General features: G+C 43.7%; 1 protein-coding gene across 4 annotated transcripts in view; it reads left to right on the top strand.

Annotated features, from left to right (window-relative positions):
* Positions 1-2,388: 2,388 nt before the first annotated feature.
* The window catches only part of LOC142652263 (tight junction protein 2-like), a 52,426-nt gene continuing 34,324 nt past the window's right edge, over positions 2,389-20,490 (top strand). The window contains exons 1-3 of one of the 4 annotated variants that reach the window (XM_075827921.1): positions 2,389-2,407; positions 2,824-2,908; positions 7,795-7,821. In XM_075827921.1, the coding sequence (XP_075684036.1) occupies positions 2,885-2,908; positions 7,795-7,821 (51 nt within the window). In that variant the 5' untranslated portion in view covers positions 2,389-2,407; positions 2,824-2,884. Of the gene's footprint in view, positions 2,408-2,523; positions 2,692-2,823; positions 2,909-7,794; positions 7,822-20,490 lie in introns of those variants that run through there. The other 3 variants (XM_075827929.1, XM_075827915.1, XM_075827924.1) reach the window with 3 other exon arrangements.

The following is a 20,490-nucleotide window of genomic DNA, read 5'->3' on the forward strand; positions in this document are numbered from 1 at the left end:
AAAGAGCTGTAATTCCTAAACCCTTCCTCAAATTAGGATGTGAATACCCTCAAATTAAATTGGAGAGTCTGCACTTTAAGCTCATATTGATTATTTAACTGTATATTCACTATGATTTGGTAAGCAGCTAAAATGCCAAAACTTGTGTCACTGTCCAAATAATTCTGGGCCTAACTGTAGATAATGTGTTTCCTGCTAACCTGTGCCTCTACAGTAAAATAGAAAAAAAATAAATTATAAATACAGTAATATGTAAAAAAAATAAAAAAATATAGATAAATAAAATTAGAAAAAGTCAAAAATATTAAAAAGCTCCCTAAAAAAAAAAAAAAAACACCTCTCCAAACGCACACATACACCAATTGTAGACTTTGTGCGTGATACGAACACATGGTGAAAAATGCCCTCAAAGGTGTCCATAGCCTTTAAAGTGGTTATGCGGGGACCAAAAATTATTAACAATATACCCACTACAGTATGTGAGTACACTCGCTTATATACATTATGGTCCTCCGTCACGTTGATTCTGAGATTTTCATAGATTTTTATAGCGCTGCCGGTGGACCGAAGTCTTCTTTGATGACTATATGACTCTTTATCACGTGACCGACTCCGCTGTACTCAATGTACAAGCAGGAGCAGTAGTACAGAGAGAACATGGAGTACATTGGGTCGGTCACATGATGAAGAATTGTGTAGTCATGAAGGAAGACTGTGCAACTAGACTTCCGGGCCCCCGGGAGCCCTATAAAAATCTATTAGAATGTCAGAATCAGCGCGACGGGGCACCAGAATGTATATTAGCAGGTGTACTCACATACTGCGGTGAGTACATGGATAATAATTTTTGATCCCCGCATAACCCCTTTAAAAACAGAATTTTGGTCCTTTCTATTCTGCTTGCTTTGTAAAGATTTTTTTATGTAGGCATAAGTGAAGTCATTATTTTTAGGAGGTGTTGCATGTCTAATTTTCTCCTTGGGTCAGATTGTTAGGTTCTTTTTACACTGAGTTTGCAGTGTACATTGGAGGTAAATGTCTAGAGTATTTCCCGATGTATGCCACTCCGTAGGCCTATAGTGGCATCCATCACCCATATGCTTTCATGTTAAAAAACTTTGTAAAATAAGTTTTTTTTATGGGATGCATCTGTATGGAATAGCGTAACAGACTACGCTATTTCATACAGTAAAAAAAAAAAAAGTATACTGAGGTATACCAGCCAGACGGAGGCCAAAAAGGACAATCTTTTCTACTGAATGGGGCCTATGGATGTGCTGAACATATGCACTGTGAGCTTACCTGGCGCAAATGCCAAGCAGACACTGAATTTAGCCTAAGGCTATGTTCACACAAAGCTGGACCCGTGTGGGACATGTTGTCACGGATCCCCCGCAGACTACAGCCTATGGAGGGATGCGTGACATGCAGTAAATTAGGACATATCCTATTTTACAACGGACCGTTCACAAGCTCCGTTCAAACAACGGTCGTGTGGACGGCCCCATTGAAATACATGGGTCTGTGTGACGGCCGTTATTTTAACGGCCGTCACACAGACGAGATTCACGTTCGTGCGAATGAGCCCTTAAGAAGAAAAGAGCAAGGAAGCACTTCCAAAGTACAAGTAGGAGCTTTTAAGGGGGTTTTACGCGGGACGATTATCGGGCAGATGAGCGTTCTAGGAACGCTCGTTGCCGATTATTGCCCAGTGTAAACAGGGGAACGATCAGCAGATGAACGAGCAAACGCTCAATCACCTGCTGGTAGTATCATTTTAAAATAGTGAAATATCATGGTCGGCAACACATCTCCCTGTGTAAACAGAGACGCACTGCCGACCTGATAATGTATGGGGACGAACGATTAACGGGAAGTAACGACCGCTCGTCCCCGGAGTAACGACCGCTGGTCCCCATCCATAGCTCCGTGTGACAGGAGCAAACGAGCGCCGATCAATGATGTCTCGTTGATCGGCACTTGCTGCGCTGGCCGCTTATCGGCGTGGTCCTGCTGGACTGAAACGTGGCATTGGGTGACTAAAGCTCCTACTTGTATTTTGGAAGTGCTGCCTTCCTATTTTCTACTTCGGATCAAGTCCTATTGAGGCGTGCTCCCACATTTTGCCCAGTCTCGTGATATTTTGCTTTTTTGTACCCTGAATTTAGCCTGCCACAAAAATGAAATTGTATGCATTTTTTTTTAATGAATATTTACACTCCCAAATACTCTGGCCAATGAATGGTTAAAATGTTGCCCTCTATGACACGTATTTACGACAAATCCTATCCAGTGGCATTCACTGTATAATTAGGAGAATGAAACTTTTTGGATAGAAACAGCAGAACTGGGATACTCGTCAGTGTTTCGGTGTGGGCCGTCCATAGAGCAGAGTGTTCTCCTCAGAGTTAATAAGTAAAAGTTTTCTCTCATGGCGGGAGGCGGAAACGTGCAGCACTGTGTGGATGTGATACGGATAGTTGTGGGCTGTTTTCCCTGAATATTTGCGCTGCATATAATAGCACACATCCCCCTCCTCCTCCTCCCCCTGCAGTTTGATTGCAGCCTGACTTCCCACAGCCTCCCCTGGGTTGTTGTTGCCTGTGTGAGTGAGCTTTGTGGCGCTGACTCAGATCATATTACAGCGGTGAGGTGAGCGCGTCAGACCTGGCTGGGAGCTGGGCAGGGCAGGTGGGTGGCACAGGAGCACAGGCTGCCTGCCTGCTGAACTGTTCCTGCTCTTGCTATAGGACAGCGCTGCGAGCTTCCTTCCCTCCACACCCTTGTCTGTCTCGGTCTAAGTCCTCTCCTCTGTACACACAGGTGCTGGACAACGAGTTGCCCCGAGGGAGGAACTGGATTTTACTCATTCTCTGCTCGTAAAATGGCTGTCAGATCTCACCACCAGGTAAGGCAGAATCTGGGTCACCGATATGCGCTCGTTGTGCGGTTTCTTCTCGCTGTATTATTACCTGGCCAGATGGGAGGCTGTGGGAAGTCTCACCGGCACAGCGATGGGTCTCTGTTCCAGGCTGGGAGTACACGGCTACCTCAGCGCTATAGATAGGGGCGCAGGGGTCGTTCTGTATAGTATTATGACTTGTCTTCATATAGACTCGTGTTCTTAGTTCTGCCGCTACTTTGCGTCAGGTATGCGGATCCTGAACGGGCGTTATTAGGTTAGAATAAAAAAGTCAAATATTTAGAGTTTCAATGAGTTTAGTATTTATTTTATTTAGCTTTCTTTTTTTTATAGTTTGTTGGAGCTCTCCTAAAGTGAATCTGTAATCCATGACGCCTCCTGTCATAGGGAATCTATGTAGATGTGATTTATAAAGCTCTTTGTACAGTCAGATCATAGGTTTCCTATCTCCTGTATGTATAGGATCAGCTGCGCAGAGCACCATCATAGAGCTCATCTGGTGACCTGCACTGCTAGTCTCCGCATACCCCAAACCACCTGAAGGCGCACAGTCCCTGGGACTCTGCATGCCATAAGTATTCTATAGATTTTTATATATATATATATAATTTTATTTTTTTTGAATTCTATATGAAATTGGAGACATACGGAGTTACTGTAAATTGAAGTATATGGTGGCTATATTACGTTTATGTACACCTCCAAAAGTTGCATGGAGACGCAATACGCTTGTCTGCGTGAGTCCTAATGATGTGGCGGGATCAAACTCTCTCGCAAGTCACAACACCTCAATACCGGTTTCTGATATATCTATACCGGTTTCAAGACTCTCTATCAGTAAATGAAGATTCTTCTTTTTTTTTTTTTTTTTTTTTTTAACTCCCGTATTAAAAAAAAACCACCCTGAAACTGCTGCTCGTGCATGTTCATGGATCTTCAGGCCCAGTTCACACTTTGCATTTTGGAGAAGTATCATTTAAACCTTCATTCATTACCTCTTTTGGGTCTATTACTAGTTTTGGGTACAAAAAACCGAATCAAAATGCAAAGTGTGAAACTTCACGTGACCGCTATGCCATACGGGTTACAGACCTATAGAACACACCTTGGGGTACGGTATTTGCCCCTAGAAGCTTTATACAGTATGTGATAGAGCATTTTTTTTCCCCCATGTGTAAAACCGGTGTGTGCCCCAGACTTTACACAATATGGGTCCATAGAAGTTTGAGTGCTGTAGTTAGGATGTGACATGGATCCCCAATATGGCTGTGTGCATGGAGCCTTACGGTATATAATCGTTCTATCTTCAAATGAGGCCAGCAAATTTTTAAGTAAGCACTACAGCAGGAACGTTTTTCAGCCTTTGAGTCTAAGGGTATGTTCACACGACAGCGTCCGTAACGGCTGAAATTACGGGGCTGTTTTCAGGAGGAAACATCCCTGTAATTTCAGCCGTAACGGCATGTGCAGGCGCTTGAACGCCGCATCCATTACGGACGTAATTGGCGCTGCTTTTCATTGGAGTCAATGAATAACGGCTCCAATTACGCCCCAAGAAGTGACAGGTCACTTCTTTGACGCGGGCGTCTATTTACGCGCCGTCATTTGACAGCGGCGTGTAAATATACGCCTCGTGTGAACAGACAAACGTCTGCCCATTGCTTTCAATGGGCAGATGTTTGTCAACGCTTTCAAGCCGCATTTTTCGTACGTAATTCGGGGCAAAAACGCCCGAATTATGTCCGTAATTAGTGTGTGTGAACATACCCTAAAGAAGGTTTCAATTCAATGACTGCTAGATAAATCTAAAAATCAATGAATGAGGTTGAACTTCTCAAGTGAGGGTTAGCTACAATTGTATCCAATCTAATTCTCTGTGAGCAAAACAGTCTGGACTTCAGGCTGCTCCGCTTTACCTCCTTCTACATTATGGTAAACTATCTGGACAGAAGATGTTTGCGATGCTGGTGGATTTAGATCACGCAGGATTGGTTACACTTCAGAAAGAAGTATTAGGTCTGTTCAGCCCTTTTGATGTAAACAATGTTCCTATTCACTGACAAACATCTTAAAGCTGGTGAGGAATTGAAAAACGGATGAAACCGGAAAATCCTTTATCTACCGCTATTATTGGACGCACCCCATGCACACTTCAAGAGTTAAAACCCTTGTTTTCTTGCCTAAAGGGGTCTTTAATTTAGACCACCCCCTTCCCATTTGTGGTATTCCGGTAAGTTCACACGCCGCATAAATACTGTGACTACATGTGACTTTGTATTAACAGCGCAGCCTCTTCCTGTCCTCATGACCAACTCATGGCTACCAAATGTGTAACCTTCTTGTTTTCAAAAGCTGTTTCTGAACGTAGATAAATCTCCAACATGAGAATATCGTCCTGTTCCATTATTTTTGATGGGGGAAAAATAGCACGGCATGCAGCGACGGGACCTTGTGGACCACGTTGTACAGATGTATCCACCCTTAATGTTTCTTAAATTGCATTCAGTTACACAATTTGTCATGATAGTAAATTCAATACAGTCTTGCGCCATCCAGTAAAAAAAAAACTGATGCGTTTTATATATCCTTTTTTTTTTTTTTTTTGGAGACAGATGCCTAATAATTGGCATCTGTCATGGCCTTCCAACAAAAAACGTATACGTTAACCGTCTGGGATGACCACCATTTTTGTTTAACATCTCGCTCCACACATCGCGTTATATGTCAGGTTTAAAGATAAGTCAAGGCAGGACACATCCGTAAGTCAATGGGATCCATAGGGTGCGGTTTCCATTTATCATATGATGGATCTGGCAATGCCTCATGTTTGCCATTATAAAACCGTTGTCTATACTTTATTTTTAATGGTTTTTGTGAACCGACTATTAGAATGCATTTGGTGGTCAAATGTGACCAAGCAGTTCACTCCAGTGATTTCAGTAGGGTTTTTCATGCTTTATTCATGTCAGATAAAAGGAAGAGTAAACTACTCCATTTCCTACGCGAGGGCTTTTGGTTTATTTGAAGTGATCTTGCCAGGCCACAGAGATACTGGTTCAATAATGTGGTTACCTTTATGGAAATGACAGATTATGGGGCATATTGATTCATACTGGTGTACTCCAGTGTAGCGTACGCACCTATCGGACGCTACGTTAAAGTGGTGGTGGTTTTTGGCGGATGAGTTGCAAAGTTTTCTATGCAAGCCACGCCCCCTTTCCCAACACTTCAGAGCTGCCAGAAAAGCGGTAGAAGAAAATAGAGCGTTCAACCTGGACACTGTTGAACAGAGCCAAAATGTTATGTCTCTGACCTGTCAAGTTTGAAAGTGCAGTCACTCTTTAAATATTAAAAATCTGCAATTACGACTTTTCTTTCAGGTCCGTGGGTAATCTGCACTAATACATTGTTAGCAGACTTTGACTTCACAAGAGAAAACGGCAACAAATGTGTCCTTCACCTGTGACAGGAATGTACATGCTGTGTAGTCTAAAAATCGCAGTCCACTTGCATTGTGCTGTATTTCGCTGCTGATTTTTTTGGGGCAAATTTGAAGCCTTCACCTATGTGAATTCATCCGAAGAGTGCCCACACACGCACCTGTAGGGTGGCAAAACTTCACGTGGTTTTACTGCAAATTGCAACAGTTTTGCGATGTGCTTTTTGCTGCGCGGCTTGTAATTTTTCCTGTCATATTTGATGGAATCTATGACTGAGGTTCAGAATGGTCAGACAGTCAGCCCTGTTCTCCAGAAGGGAGGAGTTTTTTTTTTTTTTTTTTTGTTTTTTTTAAAGGGGTTGTCCACTACCGGACAACTGATGACCTATCCACCAGATAGCTCATCAGTATATTATTGGTGCGGGTCCGACATCCGGACCCCGCACTGATTAGCCGCTCCAGTGGCCTGCGGGCACCAGATGTTAGCGCACAATATGCTATGTACGGAGCCAGAAGCAGTTTGCTTTGTACATAGCGGCCGTGCTGCAGAACTTGAAGAATAGGAGCAGTAGTGCAGCTCAGCCGCTATTCTGTAGCCGGAGCGAACTGCTTCCAACATGGACGTCCGGAGCACGGAGGCCACCGGAGCAGCTGTTGGTGCGGGGTCTGGGTGTCCCCCACAGATCATGTACTGATGACCTATCTGGTGGATAGGTCATTAGTTGTCTGGCAGTGGACAGCCCCTTTTAAGGCCCAGTACAGAGTTTATTTTTATTTTTTGCAGGCAGAAAAACCTGCCACAAAACTCCTTCTGGAATTTTGACCTGCCTGCACTTCACTTTCTTGCTGAATTTTTTATTTTATTTTTTTGCAGTGTTTTTCACCTGCGACCATTGAGCGACGAAGGCTGAAAATCCCCAGTGAAAAACGCTCTCTCTGCCTCCCATTGATTTCAATGGGAGGTCAGAGAAGGAACCGCGGCAAGAAAGAGCATGTTGCTTTTTTTTTGTACCGGAAGCTGCTAAAAACCACCGCAGAAAAAAGAAAACTCTTCCACCTCTCATTGAAATCAATGGAAGGTGGTTTCGGACGTTTTTGTTTTTTATTGCACTGATTTTGGCGCGGTTTCTCAAAACTCAGGGTGAACTGGGCCTACTTAAGCGGTCTGTAGAAATCTCCCACAAATACATCTGACTGGTTCATCTTTGTCACCACAGCTGCTTTCTTTGAAAACATAAGGCTTGGGAGTATTACTGCGTAAGAGGGCATGCATGCCAGGAATGTGGAAATCTATTTGCATGTTACATTACCCTAGAGATTTGTGTGTGTGTGTGTGTGTGTGTGGTGTATTTCATTTATATTTTTCCACCTCCGCAACTCACTTATCTGTGTTTTTTTGTTGTTTTTTTATCTTTTTCCTTGACCTTTTTAGCATCATCATCTAGAAGGTGGTATGAAAGTAAGTTACATTTTCTTTGTGTGACTTTTGATTATTATTAACTATTTCTCACTGAGGGTATGTTCACACAGCAACGCCAATTACGTCTGAAATTACGGAGCGGGTTTCAGGCGAAAACAGCTCCTGAATGTCCGTCGTTTTGACAAGTGCACGCGTTTTGCGCTGCGTCTTTTACGGACGTAATTGGAGCTGGTTTTCACTGGAGTCAATGAAAAACTGCTCCAATTACGTCCGAAGTGACATGCAATTCTTTGAGGTGGGCGTCTTTTTACACGCCGTCTTTTGATAGCGGCGCGTAAAAAAAAAAAAAGCCTGTCTGCACAGAACACCGTAAGACCCATTGAATTCAATGGGCAGATGTTTGGAGCCGTTTTTTAGGCCGTAATTCGAGGCGTAAAACTCCTGAATTACGTCCGTAAATAGGGCATCTGAACATACCCTTAGAGGTTGAAGAAATGATCATAGAGTGGCTTGAGTAGCTGTCTGGTAAAATCTAATGCCAGCATGAACTTTTGTTGATTTAGGAAAATATTCATTCCTTGATATACATGTGATGGTGAATGCCAATCAGATCACGGTATCTGTATAATGCCTAGTGTTATGAGCAAGGAAAATGGCTATGCAGCTTTCCTACTCTCTCTGGGTTTTCTCAGGCTTTTAGCAGAGACCAGTGGAGTCACTTGACACGTCTCTACAGCCCTCCTGACTTTTTAGGTTGATTTCACACTGCGCTCGCACTACGCCAAACGCGTTCATAGGTCCTCATTCACCAGGTATTATAAAGATACTAGATGTGCGGTCAGGTCTGGAACATTTTAGACACGGACACCGTTTTCATCATTTAGCCACTGTACACCACCATAATGGATTAGAAACAAAGCAAAGATGTGAAGTGTAGACTTTCAGCTCTAATCCTTATTTTTAATTGTTAGTTTGTCCAATCACTTTGAGCCTGTAAAAAGGAAGAGACTACAGATTTGTTTTTTTTTGTGTTCATTTCCAACATTAGATGCGGTGGTATAAATGTGTGTGAGGCGGTATGGGGTGAGATACTATCGGTATAATAGTTTTTTGTTTTTTTTGAGGCCTCAATTGTCACATGCAGAGGATTTGGAGTGTAATATAAAGACAAATTCCCATTGCTGGCTGGAATAACGTGGCATTTAGGTCCTCCTCCCATTGGGTGAGAAATACATGAGAAGGGTCATCCTAAAGGGCTGCGTAGAAATAGGATGGGCTTCTGGAAGTTTTAGCAGGGTTGGCCCATCCTATTGCTTTGCAGCCCTTCAGGATGGATAATTTACTGTGGATTTTCGGTCAGGATTCACTTCATCTGGACTTGGGGGGCCCAGCATCTGGGACTCCTACCAATCCCTAAAATGAGAGGTGACATGCACTATTAAATATTTTTTTTATATATATATATATATATATATATATATATATATATATATACACACACGTTTTTGATTTACTCTACTTAATTCCTATTTAAAGAGGCTCTGTCACCAGATTTTGCAACCCCCATCTCCTATTGCAGCAGATCGGCGCGGCAATGTAGATAAGAGTAACGTTTTTATTTTTGAAAAACTAGCATTTTTGGCCAAGTTATGACCATTTTTGTATTTATGCAAATGAGGCTTGCTAAAGTCCAACTGGGCGTGTATTATGTGTGTTACATCTGGGCGTGTTTACTTCTTTTACTAGCTGGGCGTTCTGGCGAGAAGTATCATCCACTTCTCTTCAGAACGCCCAGCTTCTGGCAGTGCAGACACAGCGTGTTCTCGAGAGATCACGCTGTGTCGTCACTCACTTCCTGCCCCAGGTCTTGCATCGTGTCGGACGAGCGAGGACACATCGGCACCAGAGGCTACAGTTGATTCTGCAGCAGCATCGGCGTTTGCAGGTAAGTCGATGTAGCTACTTACCTGCAAACGCTGATGCTGCTGCAGAATCAACTGTAGCCTCTGGTGCCGATGTGGCCGACACGATGCAGGACCTGGGGCAGGAAGTGAGTGACGTCACCGCGTGATCTCTCGAGAACACGCTGTGTGTCTGCACTGCCAGAAGCTGGGTGTTAACGAACAGAAGTGGATGATGCTGATTCGTCAGCATCACACACTCCCATTCACAACGCCCAGCTAGTAAAAGAATTAAAAACGCCCCGATGTACACACAATACACGCCCAGTTGTACTTTTGCAAGCCTCATTTGCATAAATAAAAAAATGGTCATAACTTGGCGAAAAATGCTCGTTTTTAAAAAATAAAAACGTTACTGTAATCTACATTGCAGCGCCTATCTGCTGCAATAGCAGATATGGGTTGCAAAATCTGGTGACAGAGCCTCTTTAACCATTCATTGAAAATACTGCTGGTTGCCACTAGGAGTCTAACTGCAGTCTGTTGTCAGACACTCTCCTAGCCGCATAGCTGATATGCTATAATGCAATGCCCTCTAGTAAAGTGTAGAGTAGGAGGTGTTTGTACCAGGCGCTGTAGAGAAGTCTAATGTAGAAAAATTCTTATTCTACCATGCTCCACAGCAGAGTATATACAGACCCTAAGTCAGCAGGGGATATTGGGAGACCCGCAGGTTACAAGCTGAAACAAAGCCAGAAGAATTGTGAATGCCATATTCTGGGACTGGACTATAACACACACACACACACTTGCTTCATTGTGCCTTTTTTTTTTTTTTTTTTTTTTTTTTTTTAAATCTAGTTCGTAGTGGCATTTAAGAGGTACGAAGTGTGTGGTTTTTTTTTTTTGTTTTGTTTTTATTTATATATATATATATATATATACAGTGAAGGAAATAAGTATTTGATCCCTTGTTGATTTTGTAAGTTTGCCCACTGTCAAAGACATGAACAGTCTAGAATTTTTAGGCTAGGTTAATTTTACCAGTGAGAGATAGATTATATAAAAAAAAAACAAAACAGAATCACATTGTCACAATTATATATATATATTTGCATTGTGCACAGAGAAATAAGTATTTGATCCCTTTGGCAAACAAGACTTAATACTTGGTGGCAAAACCCTTGTTGGCAAGCACAGCAGTCAGACGTTTTTTGTAGTTGATGATGAGGTTTGCACACGTTAGATGGAATTTTGGCCCACTCCTCTTTGCAGATCATCTGTAAATCATTAAGATTTCGAGGCTGTCGCTTGGCAACTCGGATCTTCAGCTCCCTCCATAAGTTTTCGATGGGATTAAGGTCTGGAGTCTGGCTAGGCCACTCCATGACCTTAATGTGCTTCTTTTTGAGCCACTCCTTTGTTGCCTTGGCTGTATGTTTCGGGTCATTGTCTTGCTGGAAGACCCAGCCATGAGCCATTTTTAATGTCCTGGTGGAGGGAAGGAGGTTGTCACTCAGGATTTGATGGTACATTGCTCCATCCATTCTCCCATTGATGCGGTGAAGTAGTCCTGTGCCCTTAGCAGAGAAACACCCCAAAAACATAATGTTTCCACCTCAATGCTTGACAGTGGGGACATAGGCAGCATTTCTCTTCCTCCAAACACGGCGAGTTGAATTAATGCCAAAGAGCTCCATTTTAGTCTCATCTGACCACAGCACCTTCTCCCGATCACTCTCAGAATCATCCAGATGTTCATTTGCAAACTTCAGACGGGCCTGTACATGTGCCTTCTTGAGCAGGGGGACCTTGCGGGCACTGCAGGATTTTAATCCATTATGGCGTAATGTGTTACCAATGGTTTCCTTGGTGACTGTGGTCCCAGCTGCCTTGAGATCATTAACAAGTTCCCCCCCGTGTAGTTTTCGGCTGAGCTCTCCCCTTCCTCAGGATCAAGGATACCCCACGAGGTGAGATTTTGCATGGAGCCCCAGATCGATGACGATTGACAATCATTTTGTATGTCTTCCATTTTCTTACTATTGCACCAACAGTTGTCTCCTTCTCACCATCAATATTTTTATTGAAAATTTTTTCAAGATGACAAATATAATACACAATAATCCTTTTGGCTACTAAATTAGGGATAACTAGGTATTGGAAGAGTGTGAACCTTCCCTCTGTTGGGGAAATATATGACATGCTAAATAAATACTACATGTGCTTACGAAAAAATGATGGCATATAAAGATCACAAATACCCGCAGTATGTAGAGACCTGGAAGAATTGGCATCTTTTTTCTCAAAATTGTATATCCCCATAATACATGTTTGAAACCGATATATTTAAACCTGAATCTCTCTATTTTTGGTTTTCTGTACATATTCTTTTGCCCTATTTTCAGGGCCTTTTTGTGTGTGTTGACCACATGCAACATGTTTTAATGTATTTTCTCTCTCCGCATGGTTAGTACTTTGTATAAATGTGTGGGTGCTTAGAAATAAATGTGTGGGTGCTTAGAATGATTCTGAGTTGCCAATTTACGACACTATGCTAGTTCTATGTACCAAGTATATTATGTGCTATAATGCGTTTTTGTACAACCATGTGTTTGTGGTTATTGTGTATTATAGTTGTCTCCTTCTCACCCAGCGTCTTACTTATGATTTTGTAGCCCATTCCAGCCTTGTGCAGGTCTATGATCTTGTCCCTGACATCCTTAGAAAGCTCTTTGGTCTTGCCCATGTTGTAGAGGTTAGAGTCAGACTGATTAATTGAGTCTGTGGACAGGAGTCTTTTATACAGGTGACCATGTAAGACAGCTGTCTTTAATGCGGGCACCAAGTTGATTTGGAGCGTGTAACTGGTCTGGAGGAGGCTGAACTCTTAATCGTTGGTAGGGGATCAAATACTTATTTCTCTGTGCACAATGCAAATAAATATATATAATTTTGACTTTGATTTTCTTTTTTTTTTTTTTTATATAATCTATCTCTCACTGGTAAAATTAACCTAGCCTAAAAATTCTAGACTGTTCATGTCTTTGACAGTGGGCAAACTTACAAAATCAGCAAGGGATCAAATACTTATTTCCTTCACTGTGTGTATGTATGTGTGTTTATATATATATATATATATATATATATATATATTTTTTCTTTTTTTTTCAATAAATAAAAGTGCACATTACTCTACCTTCTGACATGTCCTAGAGATGGATCTGTGACACAAAATGCTGGGATTTCGGTGTCTCTGAGCCATGTTGATGACTAATGTGCATGCAGCCCCTTTTATTAATTGGTGGGGGTCCAAGCACCCTGATCCCACCAATGCTTTATCTGTCTGACATATGTGCAAGTGTAACAGGGTGGTCCAAGCCTCTGCTGCACTGATAACTGGGAATAAGCCTGGGGGTGTATTGCAGTCGGCCTACTGTGCGGAGAAAAAACAAAGTCCAAGTTCACACAGTTGTCCCTTTGCAAACCCTTTACATCCGGAAAGAAATCGGACACATTGACGCAGGGAACTGGTTTCTCTTTACTTAGACTTTTAGTGAAAGGCAATATTTTTGAGCGTTACAAATGCGATAAGTCTACGAACTCCCGGCATTGAAGTGAATGGATGGCTGTAATACTGTGAACTGCTGCTAGAAGTGAGTAGGGATGTCACGATACCAGAATTTGGACTTCGATACCGATACTTCGTTTAGTATTGTGATTTCGATACCAATTTCGATACTTTTGCCAACAGTAATAAAAAAAAAAATTCTTCCGTTTTCTGAGGCGGCGCGACCTGTGATGAATTTTGAATGCGCCTCACATTAATAGTAATTAATCCCATCATGTTTCTCAGTCATAATGGGTTAATGTGCGAGGTACATGATGGGGTTAATTACTATTAATGTGAGGAACATGGAGGTTAAATTCATCACACCTCGTGCCTCATATTAATAAGTGAATGAAAGCCGTGTTTATTTCATTTTTTTACAGCGTACACATCATAAATGATGCAAAAAAATTGTTGTGCGCGCCATTACTGAATGTGTATATTTTATGTATTGAGACTTATTTGAATGTTTATTGTAAAAAAGGTGAATGTGTATTTTTTTTTTTACATTTTTTTACAAAGTATTGACTTTGTTTTTACTTTATTTTTAAACTTTAATGTACTGACATATCAGATATGTGCCAGTACATTAACCTGTGGACAGATAGCACACAGGCTGTTTAGGACATACTTGGGTAAGACAGCCCTGGGGTCCGTCAATAGACCCTGGGCTGTCTGCCCATATATGGTATGGCCCTCGATCGCGTCACAGGAATTCCCTGTGACGCGATCCAGGGGCATTCCCACTTCTCACTTTCCCCTGAATGCTGCAGTCAGCTGTGATCGCAGCATTCAGGGGAATAACGGCGGAGATGAGAGGTTTCTCTGATCTCCGCCAGCGGGGCTGCGGCTGTGTAATACAGCCATTGCCCCGCTCCTGACAGGAAGTGCATGCGCGGTCAGCATGAGGAGATGCGGCCGGCGCTACACTAATGAGCGGCGGTTCAGGCACTGAAGACAGAACATGGGGGGTGTTTTGTAGCGCGCCCGCCATGCTCTGTCTCCAGTGCCGCCGCTCATTAGTGCAGCGCTGGCCGCATCATCATGACCCCGCAAACTTATCATGACTCAGGAGCGGGGCTGTGGCTGAATTACACAGCCGCAGCCGCACTCCCATACATTCATGTGTTACTATACTGAGCTGTGCGGCTGCGCAGCTCAGTATCGAAATACAGGAAATAGCGGTATCGAACCGTTTTAGGGGTGCACAGTATCGAAACAGTATCGAAGTTTCGATGCACCGTGAATCCCTAGAAGTGAGTTGGTGATTTACAGTGTGAGCAGTAAAGGAAATTAAGGGAAAGCAGCTCTCGTGCGAAGGAGAGGTGACATGCACTATTAAATAACATTTTATATAGAATACAGGATAGGCCATGAATTTCTTCGGACTGGAAAACCCCTTTAAGTCTCTGGCAGGCCTCTGCGGTTTACGCGCCGCTGGCAATATGACTGTGTTACGGCCTTCCGCAGCTCCCTCCCTGGCATGAAGTCTTGGAACTGCGCACATACTTTTTCTTTGTTTCGGGTGGATATTGGTCACTCTACCTGTATCTTGTTGGACAACAGGCCAGGGGAGGACAAGTGTATTCTGCTTACCGGTATGTATTCCCAACTCCTTGGCACCAATTCTCTGGCCCATATATAACGACTAATTAGGCTTCACCTCCCTTCAGCACTAGGGGAATGAGTTCCTTCCAGGGGCCTAAAACACTAACGCCGGGTTCTCACAAGGCGGATACGCTGCATAAAAATCACGCAGCGTGTCAGACCTGGAACCGGCAGTACTTTTACGTCCGAAAAACCGCACCACGGCGTGGTGCGTGTTTTTTTTTGTTTTTTTTTTATTTTATTTTTTTTTCTTAACCGAATATCCACTGTGGAAGAAAGCCTTTTATACTTACCCCTCCCTCCTCTGACGTCCACTCCGACCTCCCTGGATGATGTTGCAGGCCTTGTGACACTGCACCCTGTGATTGGCTTAATGCAATGTCATCCCAGGAGACCGGACTGCAGGAAGGAGGAGGGCGTTCTGGGTAAGTATGAATTTTATTTTTTTCGTAGTTGGGATTTTTGTGGCGTAATCGCTGCGAATACGCCGCAAAAGTCGCAACACTTGGCTTTCTGTTGCGGGTTTTGCATCCCCATTGAATTCAATGGGGAAAATCCGCAACGGAAAATCAACAAATGCAGCATAAATTGACATGCTGTGGAATTAAATGCCACACTGTGGATCAATTTACTAACTTTTACGCTGCGTTTTTGTTTTCTGGAGCGTGGGCATGAGATTTTCTAAATCTCATCCACTTTGCTGCTACTGCAAATGCTGCAGAATTTCCTCAGAGAATTACGTTGGGAACATTCCACAGCAATTACAAAACATGGGAACCCGGCCTAAGAGTGCTTGTATCTCTCAACAGTATAGTCTGCCCTGAGCCACTTGAAGTCTTGCTTAACTCCAAATATGGCTTATACCCCCTTCCTATCCCCCAAGATTATACGTTACAACAAAGACTCCCTTTCCCTGGGGAAAGTCATCGCCACCATTAATATGAAGAAACACATTATTAAATATACATTATGTACACTACTGTTTTAACCCTCTTACACAAATACACTTTTTACCCTTTCACCTATGACAGCACCCCTGGAGAGACGTCCCATCCGCTGGACAGGAAACCTGAGGATATAAAAATGGACACACCTCTCCACATACCCAGTCAGGTTTCCTGTCCTCCGGATGGAAGGATTGTCCCTCTAGCAAGGTCTCACCTTATTCCACTAGGGGTGCTCTGGAAGGTATAAGTCTCCTTTGGAGGGAGCAACCTTGAGTCTGGTACAGGTACTCCCTCCTCTCCCGGTCCATCGCCTCCCTCCTGCTGCAGCAAAAGGAGCTGGTTTAAGGCCCATACTGTGGGCCTTCCTCTGGCGGGGAGCGGATTCCCGGGGTCCCGTTCGGCTCTGCCGGACCATGGCCAGCGTTGGCGGCTTTCCGGCGCTCTCACTGGCACTTCCGGTGGCCGCGACGTGTCACTTCCGGGCGGTGATGCGTCCAACACTCCAGAGGGCGGTGTTCCGGTGACCCATGTGGGGAGGAGGGGCTCCAGCGTCCGGAACCGAGGGCCTCCCAGCCAATACGTGGCCTATTTAGGCCAGAATCAGCAGGAGCTTCGGTCTCCAGTCGTCTTCCTCCATTATGGAAACGCCAGGAGAAGCGCCAGGACGCACTGACCGCTCTGATGCCAAGTCCTCCAGTCCGGTACTTGAGGACGTCAGGAATATGGGGTAAGATAAAAAAACCCTCTTCCTTACCTAATACTGTTCCCTTTCTCTTGTACATATGTTTAGGCCCGGGATTGTCCTAGGAAAAAACAGGATAAGGCTCATAACAAGGAATGTGCGATATGTAAAAAAAACTTGCATCATCCTATAGCAAAAGGCTCTGTCAGAAATGTTTAGACAACATCATCTCAGAAGAGTCTACAAACTTAGCCACAAGTATCAAGGATATTGTAAGGGCTGAAGTTAGGAACTCACTAAAGTCCCTTAAGAGGAAAAGAGATCCTCTGTTTGCCTCTTCTAGCCGGATGGATTCTGATTCCTCAGCTGAAAAGGATCCTCAACTAGGTGAAGAAGGGGAGTACAGCTCCTTTGATTCCTCAGGTGAGGATGAGTGAGAAAGGAATCTGTTCCCAACTGAGGACATAGACCTACTCCTAAAGACGGTTAGGGCGACTATGAATATAGATGATCCTAAAGAACCTCGGTCCGTCCAGGACATAATGTTTCAAGGCCTAGGACTTAAGACGAATAGAACCTTTCCTATCCATAGAAACATATCTAACCTCATTAAAAAAAGAATGGAAAAATCCTGATAGGAAAACAAGTATTCCCAAATTTCTCAAAAGGAAGTATGCTTTTGAGGACGAGGCATGCAAGGACTGGGACAACATCCCTAGACTTGACGCTCCAGTAGCCAAGATATTAAGGAAACACTCCCTTCCCTTTGAAGATCTAGGCTCCTTGTCTGACCCTATGGATAGGAAGGCCGACTTCTACCTTAAAAAGACCTGAGAAGCCTCTACGGGGGCTTTTAAACCAGGCATTGCAGCCACTTGTGTGGCTAGATCCCTGAAAATCTGGCTCGCACAATTGGATTTACATTTAAAAGACAAGACCCCTCGGGATCAGATCCTAGCCTCCCCTCCAACACTTTCCAAAGCCGCAGATTTCTTGGCAGATGCCTCAGTAGATGCTGTACGCCTTTCCGCCAGATCAGCGGCCCTGTCAAATTCTGCTAGACGAGCTATCTGGCTAAAAACCTGGAAAGGGGACACCAGATCCAAAGGGAAGCTGTGTGCTATTCCCTGCTCAGGAGATTACCTTTTTGGGCCCCCACTTGATGACCTGCTGGAAAAAGCATCAGATTGTGCAGGGAACCCTTTCTTACTAACCAGGCCAACAAGAGATTCCTTTTGTCCCAAAGGGCCTAATAACAAAAGACCTAACCCTAGGGGACAGGACTTTAGACCTTCAAGATTTACTAGGAAGAATAAGTCCTTTCTCTTCAGGCCCCAGGAGGACCCTAAAAATAGGGACCAACAATGACGCCACAAGACCTACAGTGGGGGGTCGTCTTTCCCTATTTTTCAAGGATTTGCAAAAGATATCAGCAAATCCTTGGATTCTAGGAATTCTAAAAACCGGGTACGTACTAGAGTTCAGATCTCTTCCCCCAGACAGATTTTTTTCCCACAAGGGCCCTAAGCAGCCCGGACCAACAAAAGATCCTAATCAAAGTTCCAAGCATAGAGACAGGTCAGGGCTTTTATTCCCCTCTCTTCCTTGTGAACAAACCAGGAGGCAAACACAGGGTCATTCTAAATCTAAAAAAATTAAACCTTTATCTGACCTACAAAAAATTCCGCATGGAGAGCATTGCATCAACTATAAATCTCCTATCCAGGGATTGTGTGATGGCCTCAATAGACCTAGAGGATGCTTACTATCACGTACCCATATGTCCTCATCATCATCAAAGATACCGAAGGGTAGCAGTGACACTCAACGGGTCTGTATTTCACCTACAATACAGAGCCCTCCCCTTTGGCATCTCACAAGCCCCAAGGGTATTTTCAAAACTGATAGCGGAAATGACCTCTTACATCAGGATGAACGACATTCTCCTGATACCATATCTGGACGATTTCCTGTTGGTTGCAGAAACCTCTCAAACCTTGACCCTACAGATACAAATAGTCCGAGATATATTAACAAAATTAGGATGGAACATAAATTTAAAAAAATCTAATTTAATCCCATCAAAAAGATGTGTATTGTTAGGAACCCTGCTGGACTCCTCCAAGCAGATTTCCTTCCAGAAGAAAAAATTGGTCCCCTGATAAGCAGGATATCAGAGATCTACCTGAGCCATACGACATCTTTCAGGGAAGCTATGTCAGTCCTGGGCCTCATGACATCATGCATCCCAGCCGTACTATGGGCTCACTTCAGATCCAGGCAACTACAGTGGGACATTTTAAATCAATGGGACAGGAGCAGTCTCTCCTTGGACCAGCCCTTACACATCTCTTCCGCAGCAAGGATGTCCCTCAGATGGTGGTTGAACAGGGAGAACCTCATGAGGGGTATTCCATGGAAGTTAACCCCTACTCTCAACATGACCACAGATGCGAGTCCTTGGGGGTGGGGAGCCCATTACGACTCCTCCTTGGTCAGTGGGATCAGCAGACCGCTCAAAGATCCTCCAACTTCAGGGAACTGGCAGCAGTTCTTCAGGCCTTAAAGAGATCCATACATGCAATCTCAGGTCAACACTTAAATATATTCAGACAACACGACCACAGTATCTTATAAATCGGCAGGGGGGTACGAGATCGGCCTCGCTGATGGTCTTATCCTCACAGATATTTTCTCTGGCAGAACAACACCTATTGACTCAGCTGTTCATCTGAAAGGAAAGGACAACCAGGTGGCAGACTTCCTAAGCCGAGAGAGGCTTCACCAATCAGAGTGGTGCCTGAATACAACAGTATTTCAGGAAATCCTCCTCAAATGGGGAACCCCATCAATAGACCTATTTGCGTCCAAAGAAAACAGAAAACCCCAGAGATTCTTCTCCCTAAACCCTTCAGACCACCCGACAGCAATAGATGCATTCTCCCAGTGTTGGAGTCAGGAGAGAGGATACGCCTCCCACCCCCCCCCCCCCCCTGAACCTCCTCCCAAGAGTAATAAAGGTCAGAGAAGACAGGGCCAGTGTGATACTAATAGCCCCCTTCTGGCCAAAGAGACCATGGTTCACGTGGTTAAGAAAAAGGTCTTCATACCAACCATGGGTTCTCCCAAACATGTCAGACCTTCTATATCAGGGCACAGTAATACACCCTGACATTCAGAAACTCCATCTGACAGCCTGGAAACTGAAAGGATAATCCTTAGGCAAAGAGGATTCTCAGAATCGGTCATCTCCACCCTACTAGCCAGTAGAAAACCGATTACCTCAAAAATATATCTGAGGTCATGGAAGGCATTCTTGACTTTTGCAGGCAGGGATATTAATCCTTTAACCAAATCAGATATTCCCTTAATATTGGATTTTCTCCAGGCAGGATTAAATAAAAACCTTAGGCCTACTACGTTAAAGGTTCAGATTTCTGCTTTTAAGTTCATTCTTTAATTTCAAATTAGCAGAACACCCCTGGATCAAGAGATTCCTAACTGCCGCCTGCAGACTTAAACACCAGATAAGATCCCCAGTTCCTCCCTGGGACTTAAACCTTGTTCTCCAGGCTATGATAAAACCACCTTTTGAACCAATCGACTCTCTCCTTGAAAATGCTGACACTCAAAATGACATTTTTGTTAGCCATTACATCAGCCCATAGAGTGAGTGAGATTCAGGCCCTCTCTGCCTTTCCTCCACATACCCTACTGCTAGATGATAGTCCTCCTAAAAACCTTACCAGAATTCCTTCCTAAAGTGATCTCTCCTTTTCACTTAGACCAAGATATTGTCCTTCCCTCTTTTTGTGATTCCCCAAAAAATCAGAGGGAACAACAGTTTAACTGCCTAGATGTAAGAAGATGCCTAGTCCAGTACCTAAAGATTACCCAGGATCTGAGATCCTCAGAAAACTTGTTTGTCCAGTTTCGGGGTCACCACAAAGGTTCGGCAGC

The sequence above is a fragment of the Rhinoderma darwinii genome, chromosome 1, assembly GCF_050947455.1.
Source record: "Rhinoderma darwinii isolate aRhiDar2 chromosome 1, aRhiDar2.hap1, whole genome shotgun sequence".
Lineage (NCBI taxonomy): Eukaryota > Metazoa > Chordata > Amphibia > Anura > Rhinodermatidae > Rhinoderma > Rhinoderma darwinii.